The 22,225-nt window shown below is 43.9% G+C and overlaps 1 protein-coding gene across 1 annotated transcript in view; it reads right to left on the reverse strand.

Moving 5' to 3' along the window:
• ADGRV1 (adhesion G protein-coupled receptor V1) overlaps nt 1-22,225 on the reverse strand; it is a 556,691-nt gene that overhangs the window by 412,041 nt on the left and 122,425 nt on the right. The window contains exons 23-31 of the mRNA XM_088444649.1: nt 21,631-21,811; nt 18,118-18,320; nt 17,906-18,035; nt 15,188-15,268; nt 13,561-13,700; nt 9,493-10,102; nt 4,582-4,797; nt 2,945-3,160; nt 861-1,105 (exon numbers count right to left, since the gene is read on the reverse strand). Coding sequence (XP_088300775.1) covers nt 861-1,105; nt 2,945-3,160; nt 4,582-4,797; nt 9,493-10,102; nt 13,561-13,700; nt 15,188-15,268; nt 17,906-18,035; nt 18,118-18,320; nt 21,631-21,811 — 2,022 coding nt within the window. The remainder of the gene's footprint in view (nt 1-860; nt 1,106-2,944; nt 3,161-4,581; nt 4,798-9,492; nt 10,103-13,560; nt 13,701-15,187; nt 15,269-17,905; nt 18,036-18,117; nt 18,321-21,630; nt 21,812-22,225) is intronic.

The following is a 22,225-nucleotide window of genomic DNA, read 5'->3' on the forward strand; positions in this document are numbered from 1 at the left end:
TTAGGAAGGTTCAGAGCCTTCCTTTATTGCCAGTGCAACGTGTATCTCAGCCTAGCAGAGAGGGAGTTCTCTGTGCTCACCTCTTGTTACCTGTGAAAACGCTACCTGCCAGCCTGCTTGTCAGCTCCAAAAACCTGCTGGACTATCCTGCATCCTCCACTACCTTTTCCCCTGCCTGAGTGCCTGAGCCTGCTGACACCCTGCACCTTGCCTCCATTTCACTCCCAGCTGGACTCATTACCTCTGCCTATATTTATTTCACTCCCAGCTGGACTCATTACCTCTGCGTGTATTTATTTCACTCCCAGCTGGACTCATCACCTCTGCCTGTATTTGTTCAGCTCACTAACCTGCATACTGGACTGTTCTTATCTGCCACTATCTGGACATTCTCCCATTATCCTCACTACAGTTTTCAAGTGCACTTTAGTGCTAAACCTGGACTTTTGCTTTAGCCATTCCCATGTCTGCTAAATCACTCATTAAAGATTCTACCTTTTTATTTAAATCCGCTTCTGTATTTGTTCCTGTCACCACCCCGGGTCCACAACTAAACCAGAACATTACAACTGTAACATGGATTTTTGAGATGATTTGCCCTGGGGACCCAACTATCATAATAATATCAGAAAACTAGCAAAATATGTTTTTACTTTACAAATGAGCAGCTATTATAAACTCTGGGTATCAGGCTAAACATAGAACAGTACTGGTGCTGACATGTTCTTAGCCTTACTGGCATTTGTCATATCAGATATACAATCCCCTCCCAAACAAACAGTTAACACCTTTTAAAAGTGTTACATTTTCAAGATTAAATCTATTCATTCCGTTTATAATGCATTGGTCATATTTGTTACCTCATCAATCTCAGGAATGTTGTCAGCGATAATTTCTAATAATAGAGTCTGCAGAGTTTCCCCAGCGGCAAAACTGATATTCCCGGTTGCAACTCGGAGGTCATCAGTGGCAAGTTGCCCATTAACAGTAGCGACCCACTGAACAACAACATTACCAAGAGTACCAGCATTCCGAATTATTGGCAGATTTACATTAACTGAATTGAAGTCAGGCTCATCAACAGTAGCAGACGTCACCTGGAAAACTGACATTAGAAAATGGATTATTTTTGTCACAATACAAGTCCTTCTTTATTCTATGTTTTTGTTTTTTTCCATATTGTATATTTTTACAGAATTGTTTTAAAATTAGTTTCTCAGCCTTTTTGTATCATATACAGTAACCTCTTTAATCATTAATGTGTACCAAGTCCCCCCTATTGTGTATCAATGTATTTGGGATACATTGATACACAATAGGGGGGACTTGGTACACATTTATGACCTGTTGAAGTGTGTACATGTATTCCAAACACAGACAAATGTGTTTCATATTTGGCAAGTAAACCTCATAGGCAAACGCAGGGCGGGGTTTAGAGTTGTACGGAAACTTCTACCCTGGCCAGCAGCTCAAATCATTAGAGCATTATTAAGGGTTACACTCTTACAGTTGCATCTGGAATGTGAGTTATGTAGGAGTATTTTTTGCACTTACAAAAAGTAGGCGCAAATTCTATACTTGCCATGCAAGTTATGTCCATATTTAAAGTCGAGATCCACCTAAGCATGATGCAACTCTTAATAAGTATTGTCGTACGTAACTTGTGTCTATGCATATTTGCGCAGGTGCAACTTTACAATCCTATGTGCAACTATAAATTATCCCCAATATCCACAAATCAAACATCCTTCACGTTTGTACAGTAATAAAGAGAGCTCACAGTCACCAGCAACAGTACAAGCACAAGGGTGAGTGCATGTACAATATAACAGCACTTGATAAAAGTGACTTAGAATCCACAATAAATCCCCTAATCTTTGGAAAAATGTAGTGTATATTGAGGAGTGTGAACTTAATATTGTATTCAAAGTGGACCTGGGAGGTGATGTGAGAGGTAATATAAGTGGATGGTGGCTTTGTGCACTTCTTCTTTTGGATTCCAGGTTAGGGATGGCCATCAAGTGGTTCACCATCCATCAATGGGTCTCCTTTGATGATGTATTTGGTACTTTACATCAGTGGCAGTAATCCTTAGACAAAAAACTATTGATGGTTTGAACCATTAATGGCTATCACTAATATGAGTAAGAGGAAGGGGCTAAGCTGGGTGCATCTGGGGTTGTGGCTAATAGCAGGGCAATGGCAACAGAGACCTGCCATCAATGGTGGAGAAACATCATACCTCTCCCATCACTGGGCAAAAGGAGATGGTTGCTATCCATCGATGTTCATCTCTAGGATTCCTGTGAGCAGTTGATTCCCATCCACCGTCCCTTTGATGACTGATTTCTTTATGTGTATAGTAATGGTGGTGCTGAGCGGACAAGCATCATCGTCAGCAGACACATGTGACACAGGTGGTGATTGCGAAGTACATGATGGAGGTGTGAATAGGGTCACAACCCTAACAGGAGGACCTAGCGAGTGGGAGAAAGTCTTGTGCAACTTGGGCTATAGCATGTATCAGTGGATAGTGCAGATGACAGGAGAATGCTTTTGTTGTCACCTCAATTCGAGATCTAAATTTCCAAATTTGTGTTTTCATACATTGTGACAAATGTATTCCTCAAACACAAGTCTGCATGTCTTTAGTTCTTATTTATGTATGATGTAAGATTTAACGCTAAGTGTTTAAGGCTCAGGATGGTAGTATGTGTTTAATGTACAGGACAATTGACAAGTTCTAAAATTCTAAGCAGATGGTTTATGAAACTGGTGTAAAATCTAAGTGCTTTTGTGGAGTGAAAATAGTGGTGACAGTTTAATTCTATTACTTCATTTAGTATTATTTAATTTACTTAGTAAGGAATGGTATCAATCAGGAATATGTAGTATTTCCCATGACTGAGCTTTCTGACAAATAATAGATAAGTATTATTCTTACCAAAGGATCCATAAGGATCATCAGATGCTTCAATGATGATAATTGCTTCGGTTATATCGCCTATCAAAGCTCCACCTGTTGTCTGATTTATCAGGAGGACCTGGAATGACTCCTCTACTTCAGGATTAATGTCATTGATTATATATATTGGCACAGCCTTGCTGGCCTCTCCTTCCAGTAAAACGACATCTGACGAAGCCACACTGTAATCTTCGCCTGCACAATTATACATACACATAGATTTCTTTTTGTAAGCAAGTAAATAGGCATTTGGTATAAAAAAGAAACAATCTGCTATTATTGCCACCAATATTAAAGTAACTACACTCTTTAAATAATATTTTTATACTCAGATACTGTAAGTAGGATTGTGACGATTAATCGCAAGAATAATCGCCAGAAATAATATCTTGTGAACTATGAAGTCCTTTACTTGAACTGTGTGTGTCTAGAAGGGCTGAGGTATTACCCCACCTCTTTTGAAGTTAGGCATTCAAGGAAGAGGGGTTGATAATGATCTATGTCCTGTGATTTGAGGAGTGATATATAACTGTGTGTCTTGTTTTTATGACCTCTGAAGTCAGTGTCCTGGATCGAAAGCCCTATAAACCAGACATATGTTACTTTAGTGTTACTTCTAAAGATTTTTGTTATGTTATAGGAGCTGAGATAAGAATTGTTTACTTTGACCAGTTGGGTAAAATGTGAAATATTGTCTTGTGTCAGCTGAAGAGCAGAATGTGTACAAGTCACATAATTTATTAATAGCTGGCATTGGGAGAGTTAATCAGAAAGGTGGGGGCTAGGGCCCCTGTGCAGATAAGAGTGCCACTCTCCCTAGACAGCTTGTTCACTCCTTGGGGTTCAGACGGAAGTTCTGGGAGTGCATCAGGATATTCCTGTGGGTGAGATCAGCACCCCATCAGTAATGCTAAGAACTTTAGTGTAAGTGTCTTAGGGACTCTGAATTATTTCTCTCTTTTATTTTTTAAGAAAATATTTGCATTATAATCTGTTTGTCATTTTAATAACATTTTTGTAACTAAGCGTTGAAAATATTTTTTGGGATTAAACACATTTAATCTAGCATATTCTCCGTGATTCTTATTGAACTTGCGTGCCTGGATAGGCCCATGCTACATATTTGTGTGTAAATTGAATGAGAACAGTCTGCGTGGTGGCAGAAGAACCGTGTATTTTGGTAAGTGACCGCGGTGCGCCGGCATCACAACCAGCTGATCCAGACTGTTGTATCTGTGAGTCAGCCGGGGTTCGTGACAAGGATGTTTCCAAAAAAGTCTCTGCCTAATGAGAACTATCAATGAAAGACTGTTATGAGTCACTGACTTGCATCCATAAATATAGGCCTGGCTACAGGATTGACTGTAGACCACAGTACACGGGTAGATTGGTATATATGCCTCCTCCCTTCATATTGGAGGGTAATGTTATTACTGTGCCATAGAAGAATAATCTAGGAAATGTGGGGGTATCTCATTTGAATATTAATAGTACAGTCTGTTAAAATTCTAAAGAATGTAAAATTATGCAAAATCTTTGAAGATCTCAAAGTAAATGAAACATCAATTATGAATGAGAAGAAGCCAGTTAGGGCATGTGATGGCATTGGTACTCACCAGCTGTGGCTGTTATTGACACTGCCTTGAATTTCACTGAAACGTCAGCAAACATCCCACCGGTTCTAGTGACACTAATTATAGGTCCGATGTAGCTTTCGGCGACGCGTACTGAAGTGGCTGACAGCTGGAGTACTCCGAAAGCATCATCGCTGGCATTAATAATGACCTGGGCCACAGTCTCACTTCTAGATCCGAGGCGTGGTGAGTTCAAGACTAAAGAAGGCAGTGGACACAATTTTCAGTGAGTGAGAAAAGAAAGCCTAGGGAATGTATACAACGATTATAAAAGCGTCATGACACTGTAAACAAACTGTTCCTATTTGGCAAGCTAGTTTACCTATTGGACAACCCGTCTAACATGACGCTACTCTCAGCAGTCGATGTTCAATCAAAATGATAATATTTCTAAATGTCAGTCTGTGAATATCTAATATGAGAACTATGAATGAATAAAAATACATATGGTATCAGGACTAATGTATTTCATATTTACAGGTGCTCATGTGAATTTACAGTCACAAACAAGTTATTTGGTGCCTCTCAGGCGGCGATATTGTTTCTGTATTAGTCAACACCTAATAAAAGAAAATTAAACCATTTTCAAAATGGTAATGCCATGAGTTCTCAAAAGGCTATCGGGAAAAGATAATAAGACTGGATTTGAAATGCAGTCTAAATATCCCAAAGAACTAAATGGACATTAGTCTTTGTGGACTAATAGTGCTAATAGTGAAATATCCATGGGCACCATTTAAAACAATATTTGTTGCCCCCGTAATTAATACTTGTTTTTAACGCTAGTTAAAAATAAAGTAATAGTGGCACTTTAATAGAATTAATAATAACAGCATTAATTATTTTTGCACCCAACTATATTTATAAAATATTGTTGCTACCATAAGACTATACATATTATTTTCCTCCTTCATTAATACATAGTGATTACTGTCATTAAATGTGTATTGGGATCCCTTATCGTCTAAATGACAAATTTGCAAAACCACAGTTTGGCGGTTTCCAGTCTTTACAATTTAAACATGGGGACTGCAATGGGTCAGATGGCATTTTCTAAACATTTGTATTTCTGGCAGTCTTGACTTTAGTTAATCTGGCGGTTTCAAAACTGTCGAAAAGGTGCCTTTTACTAAATATGAGGGTGGTTCAATATATAAGTTAACAAGACTTCTCATTAGGGATGTGCGCCGGACCATTTTTGCCGGATTTGGATTTGGATTTGGTTCTAATTCGTCGTCCGGCTTTGGATTTGGATTTGGATTTGCCAAACTGCGGTGACTGGCTTTGGATTTGGATTTGGATTTGGATTTGGATTTTTTTACAAAAATTGACAAAAAAAGCTAAAATCACATAAATTGGTCTTTTTTTTCTTCCTAGAGTATTATTAACCTCAATAACATTAATTTCCAGTCAATTTAGACCATATCACAGCTTATAATATTGTTTTCAACATTATTGGCCAAAGGTTGCAGTGAGCTGACTGGTTACTAAGCGACAAAGCAGCGGCACAACGACACAGACACCACAGTATAAAGCACATCTATGACACATTGCCACACAGCAGTGGCAGAAATGAAAAGTAGTGCACCCACCCAGTGGGGTACGGCCAGCAGAGTCACAGTACTTGTTTACAAAGTGGGCTACGGCCCTAGGAGTCACAGTGCACAATCTTATTAGCATTACACCGCACATAGGGCCTGATTCACATTACACCATAAAGTAGTGTCTCTTATTTATGTTACGACACACAGTAGTGCCCCTTTTACACAATGCCCACAGTAGTGACCCTTTTACACAATGCCCACAGTAGCGGTGTCCCTTACACAATGTCCCCCAGCAGTGGTGCCCCCTATGCAGTCCCCTTAGTAGTACCGTCCACTATGCAGTGCCCCCAGTTGAATGCTCCCCAGTAGTATGCCCCCCATTAGCAGGCCCCCCCAGTAGTATGTCCCCCATTAGCAGGCCCCCCCAGTAGTATGCCCCCCATTAGCATGCCACCCAGTAGTATGCCCCCCCAGTAGTATGGCTCCCCCAGTAGTAGGCTGCCCCAGTAGCAGGCCCCCCCAGTAGTAGGCTGCTCCAGTAGTAGCCCCCCCTGTAGTATGGGCCCCCCCCTGTAGTATGGCCCCCCCTGTAGTAGGCCCCCCCAGTAGTATGGCCCCCCCCAGTAGCAGGCCCCTCAGTAGTATGGCCCCCCCAGTAGCAGACCCCCCCCAGTAGTATAGCCCCCCCCAGTAGCAGGCCCCTCTGTAGTATGGCCCCCCCAGTAGTATAGCCCTGCCCAGTAGCAGACCCCCCCCAGTAGTGCAGACCCCCCCAGTAGTATAGCCCCCCCCAGTAGCAGGCCCCTCTGTAGTATGGCCCCCCAATAGTGCAGATCCCCCCCAGTAGTATGGCCCCCCCAGTAGCAGACCCCCCCCCAGTAGTATAGCCCCCCCCAGTAGCAGGCCCCTCTGTAGTATGGCCCCCCCAGTAGTATTGCCTCCCCCAGTAGCAGACCCCCCCCAGTAGTGCAGACCCCCCCCCAGTAGTATAGCCCCCCCAGTAGCAGGCCCCTCTGTAGTATGGCCCCCCCAGTAGTATAGCCCCCCCCCAGTAGCAGACCCCCCCAGTAGTGCAGACCCCCCCCCCCCCAGTAGCGCCCCCGGACCTTTGACAAGTAAAATAATAAAAAAAATAAAACTTACCTGTATCCACCGCTCCCGCGCCGTCCGCTCTGTCACACGCTGAGGAGGGAGCCGGAAGACGGAGCTCATGTGTGAGCTCCAGCCGGCTCCCTCCGTGCAGCAGCCAATGAGAGTCTGTGTGACTCTCATTGGCTGCTGTAACAAACACACAGCTGCCGCTGGCGGCTGTGTGTCTGTGTCTGTGTAGGGCAGAGCGCTATCACTGCGCTCTGCCCTACACGCGAGGAGACCTGATGTCGGATTCTCTAGTGAGAATCCGACATCAGGCGGCCGCCGTTCGGCCCCGAACGGGGATCCGAGTCAGGCGGTGAACACCCGAACAGGGTTCGGGTGGACTCGGATCCCCAATGTTCGGAGCGGTTCGGATTCCACAGAATCCGAACCGCTCATCTCTACTTCTCATTGTGTAAATTTATTCAACTCGTACATATACATATAAATCAACAGTAGGCCTTGGAGCAGATTATTTTTCCACATAGTCCCCATACTTGTCTAAGCATTTGTTCCGGCAGTACATCAAAGCATCTATCACCGTCATAGAAGAAATCAGTTTCAAGCCAGGACATGACAGCTTTCTGAACTTCACCAATGGTTGTGAATGGTCCAAAGGGATAGAAATCACTTGATGCCAGGTCAGGGCTGTAGGGAGGATGTTGCAATGGTAGCGCCATAACAACAATACATGCGTGCGATAGGCAAAGTGTGCCCTGGCATTATCATGCAGCAATACGACGCTTGATCACAGCAACAGGTCGTTTTCCTACGAATTGCCCTCCGCAACCAGCTCAATGTGTCACAATAGCGGACAGCACTCACAGTATCTCCCTTGGTGAGGAAATCTACAAGAAGTACACCCTTGTGGTTCCAAAACACGGTCGCCATGACCTTCTGCTGATTGAGTTGTTTTAACTTCTTTGAAGATGGGGATGATGCATGTTTTAAAGTTATGGATGCTTGCTTAGTCTCTGGTGTCACGTGATGCACCCAGGTTTCATCACCTGTAACAATACGCTGCAGGAACTGCACTCTCTCCCCATGGTACCGCATCAAGCTCGCAAGAGACAATCCCATCCTATTGGTTTTGTGAACGTTGCTCTGGTACCCAGCGTGAGCACTTTTTCCTGTACTCCAGTTGCTCATGTACCCACTGAGATGTTCAGTTCGTGAGCAATATCACTAACTCGAATGTGTCTGAATAAGACCTTCAATGCGGCATAAATTGTCATCTATGGTGGACGTGCTTGGCTGGCCGAATCGCTGCTCATCTTGAATGTCTGTCTGCAGTTATCAGAGGCAGTGCACCCAACCCAAACCTGTTTCCGTATCACCAGACGCCTCGACAAGTTGGTGATGAATTTCAGCTGTTGATGTGCCCTTTAGATGCAGAAATCTGATCACACGACACACCTCAATGTTTGACCATGTTTCCGCCAGCCCCGCCATCTTACAACTGATGTTGGGACAGTATGACTGATATGAGGCGCAGTCTAATGGCTGTGAGGGGAAGCAGTGGTCTACCTGCTCTGCCCTGGCAGGAAATTAGAATAAAATAAAGTACATTACACACATGAGAGTTCTTGTTACCTTACTTATCGAACCACCCCCATACATATACCATAATGTGAATATGAACTTTTAATATAAAAGATGGGAAAGTTTTTATTTCCACCACCATCAAGGTCAGGGACAGTTTAAGATCTTTCCATGGCTAAAAAGATGCTAAGAACTTTATTTACGAAGCAATGGCTTACAAAAGTCACTGCTTCCAAACGGGTTGCAGGTGATAATTTAAAACCCGGCGTGCTTTCCACTGACGGCTGTTGCCACTTCAAATTTTCACCTGCAACCCGCCGTGAAGCAGCAGCTCGTAAATAAAGCCCTAAATCTACACTAAAGCTATTATTTTTGGTGTGCTAAGTAATTCTATGAGTAAGTACATAGAGATGTCTGTCCAATTTCTGGTTACTATGGGATAGATTTACTGGAACTTCTAAAAATGAAAAGTGTATAGGACCAATCAGATTTTAGCCATCATTTATCCAGTGCATTCTATAAATGATAGCGAGAATCTGATTGGTTGCTGTGGGTGATACTTTACCACCTTTTCCATTTTAAAAGTTTTAGTAACTCTAACCCTACAGTATACTGTATCTGTCGGGACATAACTTCTAACATATCATTTTATAAGCTTATACTGTGCACGTACCTGGCTGATGTTGTACTTTTTCCACTAATGAGACATTGAACAATTCAACAAATAAAGACTCTGATTTCTCTGGATCACTATCATCTAGAATTGGAAGAAGGATACTGACTTCACTGACATTTCCTCTGAAAATAACGTTTCCAGAGATAGGCCAGTAGTCTTTCCCGCTAGTGGCTCTTGCAATGTTTGGTGGAAAAAATGGAAGTTTTTCAGAGTCCAAAATAGTTTGGTAGGAAACCATGACAGTCCCCATGAGACCATTTACACGTTTGATTGTTAAAGAAATATTTTGTTTTTTTTCCTGAACTTTGATTGGTCGATTAAACTCAGAGAATACGAAAACACCATAGGGGTCATCGTTAGCAAAGATGGTCAAAGAAGCATTCGTAAAATCCCCCAAGCGCCCACTGGAAACATTGGTGATAACAATGGAAAACACTTTATCCAGTTCTGGAACATTGTCAGGAGACACCAGGATGGTTATATTTGCATTTTTTTGCCCAATTTCAAAAGTTACATTCCCATATGTGATAGCCAAGTCTCCAAACGGGTCAAATTCTATTGTCCAAAACACGAACACCATTGAGAGGGCTCCACGATGACGTAAGACCTATAGAAAATCAAATAAATATTAAGAACGGCGTATATATGTTCACAAGTTGATTTGTGCTTAATTTTCACGTTCTGCCCAAAGATCTTTTAAGTAAATATGCAATGTTTTTCAGATATTCCAGGCTTTGCCACATCAACCTGATTGAATTTGTCCCCTTGGAAATAATTGAATTACAGCAAATCGAACGTATTTTCAAAAAGTCACATAAATTTGCACCTTTCACTGTAGCTTAGTAAACCTGCACCTGCAACAGTTACTAATATAGGGTCTGAGTTGGCATATGTGGCTCTGGGACTGTGTGCATGAAAATAATGTCTATATTTGCCAAAGGCTGTAGCTGTGTGGAGTTTGTATGTTCACCTTACGTTTGCATATGTTTCCTCTCGTTTCCTCTCATAATCCAAAAAATATACTGATAGGTTAATTAGCTTCTGGCAAAATGAACCCTAGTGTGTAGGTACAGTGGGCCTGATTCAGAGCCGCTCGTAAGCGGCCGCTCGTTCGCTCCAAGCGATGTTCGCACAACTGCGCATGCATATGGGTTGTAATACGCATGCGCGAACCATTCATTGCGGTCGGAAATTGTGTGCTCGCAAAATAGCGAATGCCTGCTAATTTGAGTGACAGGATGAGGCGTTTGTGGGTGGTAACAGGGGAAGGTGCTTGAAAACGGGGAGTGGAGATCCGAACGCAGGCGTGCCAAAATGGGCGTTTTAAAGGTGTGCATAATTAACAAAGCAGCGTCATCGACCACGTCACTTGGTTGTTTCTTAGCCTGAACTGTTCGCATGATTGCGGTAGGAAAATCCAACCACAAGCACTGCGAGCAGTTCAGATGCCTTTCGATGTACTCGATTAATCAAATAAATAGCGGAGATGACGTATGATGCGAACGGCCAGGGGGCGTCTTTACAAAATAGCGAGCGCATATTTCATTCACTCGCTCAGACATAGAGGCGTCAACAGACCGCAGAGAGCAAGCGCTCAATTTAAATAGCCGGCCCCTTTTTCTGAAAGAGCGAGCGCAAATAGCGTCCGGCTCTGAATCAGGCCCAGTATGCGGTCTGGAGGTCGACAATGACGATATCACCAGTCACTATTTCAACCTTAATATGCCAGCGGTGGCAGCGGCAAACGCAGAATTTCTAGAGGGGGGTTTCCATATACTTAATTTTAGAGTGTGGCCAGCCAATGTAGGAGGCATAATTAGCACTTAACAAGATATATTCTAGTCTGGTGCGCTCATGGCGTGCTCAGTTCCACACAGTTCCTTATACTGCATGTTGTGGCCGCAGCTCTAGTAAAATCGTATTATACAATATAGCTATTGTGGTCTTGATTTGATCCACTAATCTGGAAAGGTTTCTGGGTAACTGGAACCCCCCCCCCCCCCCACTGCGTTTGCCTGTGGGAGGGATCTCGACACAGCTGAAATGCTACTTACAGCAGTTACCCATATGGGTGTTATACTTTTAAACATGGCACTTACCGGAATGTTTACAGTTATAACAACCGAACCGGTAAAATGCTCTAAGTAGCATTTCAGCAAGCTATAGACATGACGAGTCGCTTGAATACCATACCTCAGCAATGCAATATTTTGCTATTTGGTTTTAAATGCAAGAATATGTGAATTGTAGCTTTGTCTCATTGGTTACTATGGACACTATGAAGATACATACCTCCCAATGGAACAGTCACAATTAACGAACATAGTAAGAGGTGGAGCTTGCACATAAGTGGCTGGAGTTTGATCCAAAATTGGACATTTTTAGGTGGGGCTTACATAGGCAAACGTAGGTGCGCTTCCAGTTGCCTGGAAGCCCCCCACCCCAACCCACACCATGACCACAATAGAAATAGCAATATAACATAATTTTACTAGTGCAGCATGTTCTTATCAACATCACAAATTAAATAATTAGCATCTTTTAACATGTGTCAGACAGTAATAAATACACCTGTGCACCAACTAGGAGACCTGGAAAACATGCACTGTTAGAGCTGCACTGCTAAAGACCATCAATAGGGTTAATTATTAATAACATATAATAATATACTATCCAGAGCATGACTAGATAAATATGTATATATATGTCCAGGACAGTGCTAGGTTCTTCTGCAGCTCCCTCAGACTTGCTCTCATGCTCTGGAATGGTGCCCACATCTGAAATAAAAACATTCAGCTCAGGCAAGATGACCCTACTGCCGCATCTAATGGCTTATTGTGATCGCTGGTCCTGTATACAGTGGCGTATCTAGGGGGGTCGAGCAGGGCAAGTGCCCTGGGTGCCATCAGACCGGCGTGGGGGAGGGGGGGGCACCACCAGCCACAATCCAGGACACTGGTTTCAAGTCGATATGGTCTGCACTAAACAGTAACAAACACCGGTGCCGGTAGTACACTCATACTACCCAGCGGCGGAGTGTTTGTTTTGGCACCCAATGAGAGTCAGACAGACTCTCATTGGTCACTGCACCCACGGCCGGAGCCAGGCTTGAGGTCTTTCATGAACTCCACCATTCCGGCTCCCACAGTGGGTGAGGGGAGAGACGTCATGACATCTCTCCCATAGTGCAGAGTGGCCCAGGAGGATGGAGGAGAGGACAGGGGTGGGCGCAGGAGCGTAAGTGTTGTTTTTTTGTGTGTGTGTCTTTGTCCTATATATGTAAGGGGCACTGGGACTGCTTAGGGGGGCCACTACTAGGGGCACTGCATAGGGAGGACTACTACGGGGGGCACTATATAAGGGCCTCTACTGGGGGCACTGCATAGGGAGGACTACTACTGGGGGCACCATATAAGAGGCACTACTGGTGGCACTGTATAAGCGACACTACTACTGGTGGCACTACATAAGGAGCACTGCTACTGGGGACATTGCATAAGTGGCACTACTACAGTGGGCATTGCAAGAGAGGCACTGCTACTGGGGGCATTAAGGTGCATATGGAATGAAAAGGAATGTTCCTAGAGTGACGAGAAACGGTGGTGTGTCATGTTGACACGCCATGTTCCACTTGCCACGCCCCTTGTGGAATGTGACCACGCTCAGTTTTTCAACGTGTGCCTTCGGCGTGCACATACTTTGGGGGGGTTATGGGGGGCTCTCACTGCCGGTACATGCTGGAATTATTTGTATGATGCATATTGAAGCTTGATTAGTGGTAATTATGCTCCCTTGACTGGCCACACTCACTATAAAATAAAGCAATTGGAAGCTCCGCTCTAGATATCCTGTGTTTCACTGGTTTATTTTGTCCTGATTTGTATGTCTAAATGTTGGGAGATGTAATCATGTGCAGAGGCCACTTTCAAATACATAAGAATGAACATAATTTTGCATTGGAATTTCCACTAGAGAGCAGACAAAGAAATAGCAGCATTTCCAAGCAATCTTATCATCAAAACTTTCTCTTTTCAGAGTGGAATAGCTGCACGCTTGTACACTTACCTGAAATGAAACAGTACTGTATCCAGTATCGGGTTCGGTAGTGTTCATGTACAAAGAATCATTTCTGAATTCAAACACGCCATGGGCATCATCAGAGTCTTCAATAATCACAATGATGTGGGAGGCTATGCCCAGGCTAGCTGTGCAATTAACAATCAACAAAAACATTCACTTACATTATGTACATTGATTTTGTTTTATTGCATTTAGGACTGAACATTTAGATGGCTAGAACATAAAAACTGCAATTAATATTTTAATTGGATTTAATATCACTTTAATTTAATTATTGCTAATAAAAATTTATAAAAATACATATTTTTCATTTTTATTTTAAAGTACACACAAGCGCTTTTTATGCTTTGCACTTTTATGAATGCCCTGCATATCTATCATCCCTTCCAGCACCTGTTAACAGTTACTTTTCCAGTCCTGGAAAATGTAAAATTAATTCACTCTCATGTCATACTACAGGTTATTACTTGTGCTATACACTATATCTGTGGTTCTAAATCATTTTCCACCTGGGTACCCCCTGACAACCCATTTGCATTATCTGTAGCCCCAACATTTGGAGAGCAATGCATTTGAAAGAATGTAATTGCCATTAGATAAAATGTTTAGGCGCTGCTATGTATAAAAGCAATAAATGTGCTATATATAATTTAAAAAAAATGGGATAAAAACAAAATGATTTGTGCATATATATTTCTCATATATTATAATGTATTAACAATTTAAAATTGACAAAAAAAACCTATATTCCACATATCCTTTATTTATTTTTTACAGTGATACAGGAACAGACTGTTTGATTTTGTAATCAGGCTTCTACTGTGATGCATGGGGCTAGAGATCCCTAGGAGGAATGGTGACCGCGGAAGCCCGACAGGAGGAGATCCCGACGAGGAAAGGTAAATACTCTAACCCTGCCCTCTCCCCCCCCTAACCGTAACCCTCCCTTTGTGATGGCTAACCCTAACCTCCTGGGGGGGGTGTCTAACCCTAACATTCCCCCGGTGATGCCTAACCCCCCTCCCGGCACCCTAAATCTAAGTCTCCCGGGGGGAGGGGGTCTAACCCTAACCCCTCCCCCCCAGTGGTGCCTATCCCCCCCTCTCTGCAGCCTAACCCTAACACTCCCGGGGGGGTGCCTAACCCTAACTTCCCCCGGGGGTGCCTAAACCTAACCACCTCTTCCCCGGCCGTGGACGTTTGGGATTCCGGTGGTTCGGGAAGCCGACGCCGTATCCTGATCTTATTCGGGATATCGGCGTCGGCATTATGCCGGGTGGCGGAAATGCGTCAGCTGAATTACGACAGATGGCATCCCATCCACCGGCAATATCACTACATTCACCCTAGTACGCTGCTCTCCCTGTGTGCCTAATCATCACATGGCTGTCCCGCCCCGCCATTACAGAATCTTTTCAACCACCGCTGGCCATCCTTACTATGAAACCATAATGTTAGGTTTACGGTCTGTACCTATAGCATATGGCTATGGCTACATCATATCACATGACTACAGAATATAGCATTGCTACAAGTTTATGTACATAATTAACTTTTGGTTGTGTTACCACAGTAAAAAGCAGGAAGCAAATGACAGTGAGTGGGTCCTTACCCCTCTGGTGTACAGCTGGAAGGAACTGTTCCATGTCACCATCACCACTAGCAAAGCCATCATCCCTAAAGAGTTCAGCCACTTCAGGAAGAGACACGCAGAACACATATATACATGTATACACATATAAGAAACAGACAGGAGACAGATAGCATATTTAACAGCATGCAGAGCAGAGCAGATTAAGAACAGTAATAGATACATTTTGACAGTAGTGGTAAGTGTGAATATACAGTACAGTGTCTAATTCAGGAAAACACATCATGTGCTGTAACAGGACTATTTTTCCTAGCTGTGATGTATAATCCTCCCCATTCTTGGTTATATGTTGTAGCTGCAGAGATTTCTGTTCTGAGAAAGTGTCCTCTATATGATCCTCTCCTTCTGTGTGACCAATAACGTAGATAAACTCCCTCATCTGCCCCATTATCATCAGTTTAAGTCCTACACAGGGTTGCCAGTAGGTGTGTGAGGCCAAGGTCCTGGGGGGCGTGATCAAATCCAGGAATATAGCCACACCCTCTGAGTAGCGAAAATAAAAATACTGCGGCCCCATGTCCTACATTTATAATAACATCTAATTTGTATACAATATACCTTGTATACCATTCATGCTTGCCGATTTTCACAGTGGGAGGGGCATGGTGCGGCATAAGGGGACGTCATGCTTTATTAGGGGCGGAGCAGGGGCGGAGCTGCGCGATTGAGTCATCGTGGCCCTTCCCCCCACTACAAAATGCTGAGATTACCAGTATTGTGAAGCAGGGAGCAAGGCCACGATGATGCGATACAGTGTGAATTGCATTATGCTCCCCCCGCACTGCTGGGGCGTTTGTGTTACGGTGCAGGGAGGGTAGGGGTCCGGTGATACTGTGGGGAAGTTTGGGGTAGACGGCCAGCTGGGAGACTCGGGTAGGGTAGGAAAGTATTATATTATTATTTGTTTTATAACTTTTAGGCCTTTATAATAACTTTTATAATAATTTGTTTATATCCAAACATGAGAGAACGCATCTGTATATTTATACAAAATGTAATGTGTCTCTTTTTCTTATATGTTATTCCTTACAGTTACACTCTGCTGCAACCACTTTATAGTCACGTCTGCTAGTAAAAGCCCTTCCCTGGTGCACATGCGTCTGACTGTGCAGCCAGCAACTGAGACACCCACTTAGAGCATCTTTAGATGCTGTAATACTGCCTGGTGCGTCTTTAGACCCAACCAACGCTCACACCATAGATACTTGCACCCTATGGCAGATGCAGATTTTCCATCTGAGTATAGCCTCCAATGTGAGCGATTAAGCATCTGTGTACACAAACACTATCAGCGACACGCCCATAACACGCCCATAACACGTCCATAAGAAGGACCATTATGTCTGCTTAGCCAGAGCCCAGGAACGCCCAATACAGTGCTCATGGTGTTGAATACTATGGTGTGCACGCTACACTTGCTACAGGACAGCTAAGCTAAGGAGAGAGGATTACTGTTAGTATCACATCAGCTGACAACCAACAGAGTTTTGTAGATACATAACAGCATTTTATCTCCTCGGCTATTATAATCTATGTACATTTCTGATACCTGTCACACAGGCTGCATTGCTTTGGCTGAAAAACAGTTTTTGGCTGAAAAGTGGTTCTAAGCTCGTGTGATACTACTCTTACATTTATCATATAAAGAAGATAAGGACATTTCTGAAAACGTTTTATAAAAGTGAACGGAAAATAAGTGTGACACTATAATGTGAGGTGTTGGTAGTAAGTAACAGTATCCATGTGGCCTACATACGGTAACACTACATACACCTTCTCTTTCTTTTTTTTTTATATCCAATTGAACTACTATTCTATTTTATACATATTACATTAAATAAATGAGACATTTGCCAACGGCAAAAGCATTGTCCAGTTAAACTTTATATAGGGCCTGATTCAGAGATGGACGGTAATTCGAACGCAGCTGCGATTTTGTCGGCAACGCAGAAGCGAAAATATGCTAATTGTTGTGAAGATCACCCGAGCATAGGGACGCCCATTGCTGCCTTCTCGTCTACATACAATGTTGCTCACCTACGTATATATCTGTAACATCGAAGCACATCGAGTGGTCATCTTGCCTTTGCCGCAGGTCTGACCTACCAGCTCTCCAGACACGCAAAGGGCTCTCATGCTGCATAGGAGCTCACAACGGTTAATTTATGCACACCCATATAACGGCGTTTAAACGCTCAGACGCGCCTGCGTTTTTCTGACCACCCCCCTGTTACCACCCCCAAACGCTGACAACCTTTTACTCATTTTGCGATGGATTCCTCTCTGCGTCTTTAATCGCAATGCAATCGTTGCACACGCGCTGTGTGGCATATACGCAATGCGCGATGGTAAACAACCGCTCGATCTGCGTACGTAATAGCTATTGTGTCCGTCTCTGAATCAGGCCCATAGTTGGTTAATCCAGTGCAGTTACTATTTGTAATCACTAGACAGGATTCACAGCTTCAAAAGATTAGAAAAGAGTAAAGTGACTGCCTGATGGACAAATAGGTTGTTAATTAAATGGGCTTTGTGAATAATGTATGTTTTAAGTACATCGATGCAGTTTTAAAAAGCATGTAAAACAAAACAGAGTGTTTATAGTATATTAGGTCAATAGATGTTGGCAGTCGGCAATGAATGTGGTAATAAAAAGTATGTTGTGGTTATAAAACGTACCTCCTCCATTTGCATTCCACAGCTCAACTTTAAAAGACTTGGCCAGTTCGGGCTCAGAGTTATCAGTGATGCCAACGTGAATGTATTTATATCGTTCCCCAGGCTGAAACTCCAAAGAATCTCCTGCTTCCTTAAGAAGTGCACAAATAATAAATATATCAGCTAAGAACATCCCCACAGCATCCCAGCATATCCCATTCTAGACCAGTCACCTGATAGTCCTGCGGACTGACTGCTGTCAATGGGGATGTCCGGTACTGAACTCTTGTTTGCCCCAGAAGTCCTTGTGCTCGGACCACCAGCAGTTTTACCTGTCCAATTTCCTCCTTTACTTTTATCGTGGGTACAGTTTTTGCAGGAAGGGTCATATTATCTCCTGGTTTAGGTGGGGGGTCCACGGAGAACTGAAGTAGTCCTGTAAAAAATAATGATACTAGTCATAAAAGAAAAGAAGTTATGTCAGTCCCTCGCACCTTGGACTACTATATAATGGCCCACGTTGCTCAGCTAATTGTCATCACCTTAGTCTACCTAGCCAACACCTTGCTGACTCTCAGCAATTATGTGGCTCCCTTTACCACTCCCGGTATCAGTGAGCTCTGCCACGTTCATTTGCTTGTCCTCATCATTGCATTGGCATTCTGAGTGTTTCAATATGACCCTTATGTCCATTTCCCTTCTGATTATGTAATTATTCAACAGCCAATCCATTATGTCAGAATTGATTGCTATACTATTTTGATTCATAGGCATATTTTGCAGGCACATTTACAGAATATGCCACATCTTCAATGTCACGATCCTGACTAATTATTCTCATATTCTCCTATGTTTTACTTCTGCGGTGTTGTTCCAGCTAGCACTGAGGTCCGCTTGCGCTGTGACCGCACATCACTCCTGGATGACGCAGAAGTCCGCCTGCACTGCACATTGCATCCAGCTGGCTATGAGGTCTGTTCACATTGTTCCGGTTCTGTGTGTTTACTCAGCATGCTAGCACTAAGGCTACACAGATGAGTTCCCTGCAAAACTCAGTATGGGCGCAGCTATGTTGGATTCAGTTACTTAACTGTCCTCCACAACTAAGAATGCTGCTCCCAGACCAGCTGATCACAGCATTCAATCCCTGGGGATCCACCCCTATAAATTCCATTTCCAGACTGGCCTCCATTGCCAGTACAACATCACTTCTGCTGATCTCTGATCTCATCTCCCTTCACTCTTCTGTCCGCCCTCTTCGTTGACTTAATACATGCCGCCTTTCATGCCAATTGATTACTTCCTCCCACTCCCGCCTCCAAGACTTTGCCGTGCTGCTCCTCACCTTTGGAACTCCCTCCCTCTCCCTATCAGACTCTGCACCTCTCTACCATCTTTCAAACGAGCTCTTAAGACCCACTACTTCATTAAAGCCTTCCAGCTCTCATCCTAACTTGCTGCTACATCTTCCTTTCTCCCGGCCCACCCCATTCTGTGTCACTCCTGTTTGTCTTCCCCTCCCTTAAAGAATGTAAGCTCTTTCGAGCAGGGCCCTCTACCCTCTTGTGCTTCTCCCTACTGTAATTTAATTTATCTCTTACTAGCCACTAGGGCAACTAACACTTGGCTGCTTATGCGGGCGTTAATGTCACTAATATAGCAATGTTTATCCATGTCCTGTATTGTATTGTATTGTAAGTCAATGGTTACTTTTTTGTCTATGTACTTTGTAAGGCGCTGCGGAACACTTGTGGCGCCATATAAATAAATGATAATAATAATAATAATAATAATAATAATAATAATAATAAGTTACAGCTCTGTGCTGACCTTCCAGGTACTCTGTATCTGAACGGTTCTAGGCCCTCATTCAGAGGCGCTCGCAAAATGCGAGCAGTCGCTCTGAATGTGGGTGGCCGCTTGTGTTTTGAAGTGCGGCCTCCAGGTCGCTACCTAAGCTGTGGGTTACCATCCACAGCTTTAGTGACCGACCAGGTTGATGGTCACGATGGTCTTGACCATCAGGGCTTGCGTCGAGACCCTAAGGTTGGGTCTCGGCAACCGCAAATCGAGCAGGAAGCTCCCCACTGACATCACTGCTGATGTCAGTGCGGCCGCCCACAAAACGGCATGCGTTAAGGAACGCCTCCGTTTGTGAAACCACCCCCCCTCCCTGCCTACTAAACGGGGCAAGCTGTCGATCAACATCTCTCTCAGTCCAGAGAATTTCTCTCTCAGTCCAGGGCTTGCGCACGCGCAGTGCGGCCGCTGCGCGTGCGCAGGGCCTAAACATCGACCTGCTTGCGAGCGGGTCTGAATAAGGTCCCTAGTCCGTGTGATTCCAGTTCCAAGTCTGGTTGTAAGTCACCATTCCATCTGTGCTCCAGTCTGGGTTATCCACTGACACTTGCTCCTAACTACAACCATCGGTCCCAGCCGATATCTGCAACCATTGGTCCCAGTCAATGTCTCCAACCATCGAACCATCGGTCTCAGATTATGTATCCATTCATCGATCCCAGCCGTTGTCTCCAACCAACGGTCCCAGACGATATCTCCAACCACCGGTCACAGCCGATAACTCCAACTATCAGTCTCAGCTGATACCTTCAACCATCGGTCCCTTCCGATATTTCCATCATTGGTTCCAAACCGACCCAGTACTGCAAATCCTCATCATCGGTCCCAAACCGATCCAGTACGGCAATTCATCATCATCGGTTCCAAACAAATCCAGTACTGCAATTCATCAACATCGGTCTCAAAACGATTAAGGGCCTGATTCAGACCCACTCGCGAGCGGCTGTCCGCTCGCAAGTGGGTCGATGGTCTGCACTGAGCATGCGCACGACGGAGGGAGCTCCGTCGTGCGCATGCGCCAGACGCGACGAGCGAAGGAAAGTCCTTCGCTCGTTGTGTCCGATCAAAGGGGGCGTGCTGTCAATGTTGATTGACAGCACGCCCCCTTTGGTGGGCGTGCCGGGGGCGTGCCTCCCTGACGGGGGCGTTCCCACGGGAACGCCTCCCGTCAGAAGCCGGCCCACTGACATCACTAGTGGTGTCAGTGGGAGTGATTTTGGCTCTGATAGAGCCAAAATCACTCCGGAGCTTGCGGTTGAAAACCTCAACCGCAGGCTCCGGCTCGCAATTTCGATGGTCGCGATGGTCTCGACCATCGCGGCCATCAAAAAGCACGCTCGTATAGCCTGTGGGTGGTGACCCACAGCTATACGAGCGTCCAGGAGGACGCTCCATGAAAATGGAGCCCGGCCCTCATTCAGAGCGTGCGCTCTGCTCAGAGCGTACGGCTCTGAATGAGGGCCTAAGTTCTTCAATTTATCAACATCAGACTCATATCAATTTAATTCTTCAATTCATTAAAATCAGTTCCAATCTGATTGTCGGCTTCCCGCCTGCTTCCCCAATAAATACCTTTATCTCTGCAGATGGGATGTGGCGGAGGTCTGGTGCACTTTGGTAATGCGAGTGGGGATGAGCAACTAGGCCCTAGGGTAATAGATACATCCTGACTTGAGTGATGCACCACTATGAGCAGTTGGATAAACATTTGCACGTGTCCAACCCAACAGATAGAAAGAAAAATGGCCCATTAACAAGTTTATTTTTGGAGTTGAGCCTCAGCTTATGTGCTATAATATGTCCTAACTGTAATATTTCTAATCACTGTTATATAGAGTAATGTGTTGTGTTTTTTTTTTTTTTGCATTATCAAAACACTTTCTTACCATATGGGTGATCACTTGCGCTGATTGTAATATCCTCAGACAGCGCATTTGGATCTATACTTGCTCCACTGGTGGGAGTGGATCCAACCTTTCCATCAGCAGACACCGCGTGTGTGAGAGTGACACGGAAATGTTCTGTCACTTCAGGAATCTCATCGTCTAGAACATCCAGGTTTAACACCTGCACCAAACAAGTGCAGCCAGAGTAAGTATGTATGTACAGACGTACGCAAGTTTATTATCATGATGTCACAGGATGTGTGCAGCACCTGACTACCTATATGACAAACAAATTGGGTGGAACAGCAACTCAAGACGCTAGAAAACAGTAGGAATGATGTTCTTGCTCTGAGAACTGACATTATAACTAATATTGCAAATGAATGGAGATATGAATTCAGAAAAAATAATGGAAGTCATGCAGAACAGGATTTGATTGTAAATTTAAAGGCTAAAAACAAAGATATATGAAATGTATTAGAAGGTCGTCCACCACCATTTACTAATTAACTAAGAGCATCAGATTAAGCTAAACTGGAAAATAGTATTAAAAAAGTGAAACGTTTAATTCTATTTATTATGAGCGATAGCGTGC

This window comes from Taudactylus pleione, unplaced genomic scaffold (genome assembly GCF_031769625.1).
Source record: "Taudactylus pleione unplaced genomic scaffold, aTauple2 ptg000370l, whole genome shotgun sequence".
NCBI classification, from domain to species: Eukaryota; Metazoa; Chordata; class Amphibia; order Anura; family Myobatrachidae; genus Taudactylus; species Taudactylus pleione.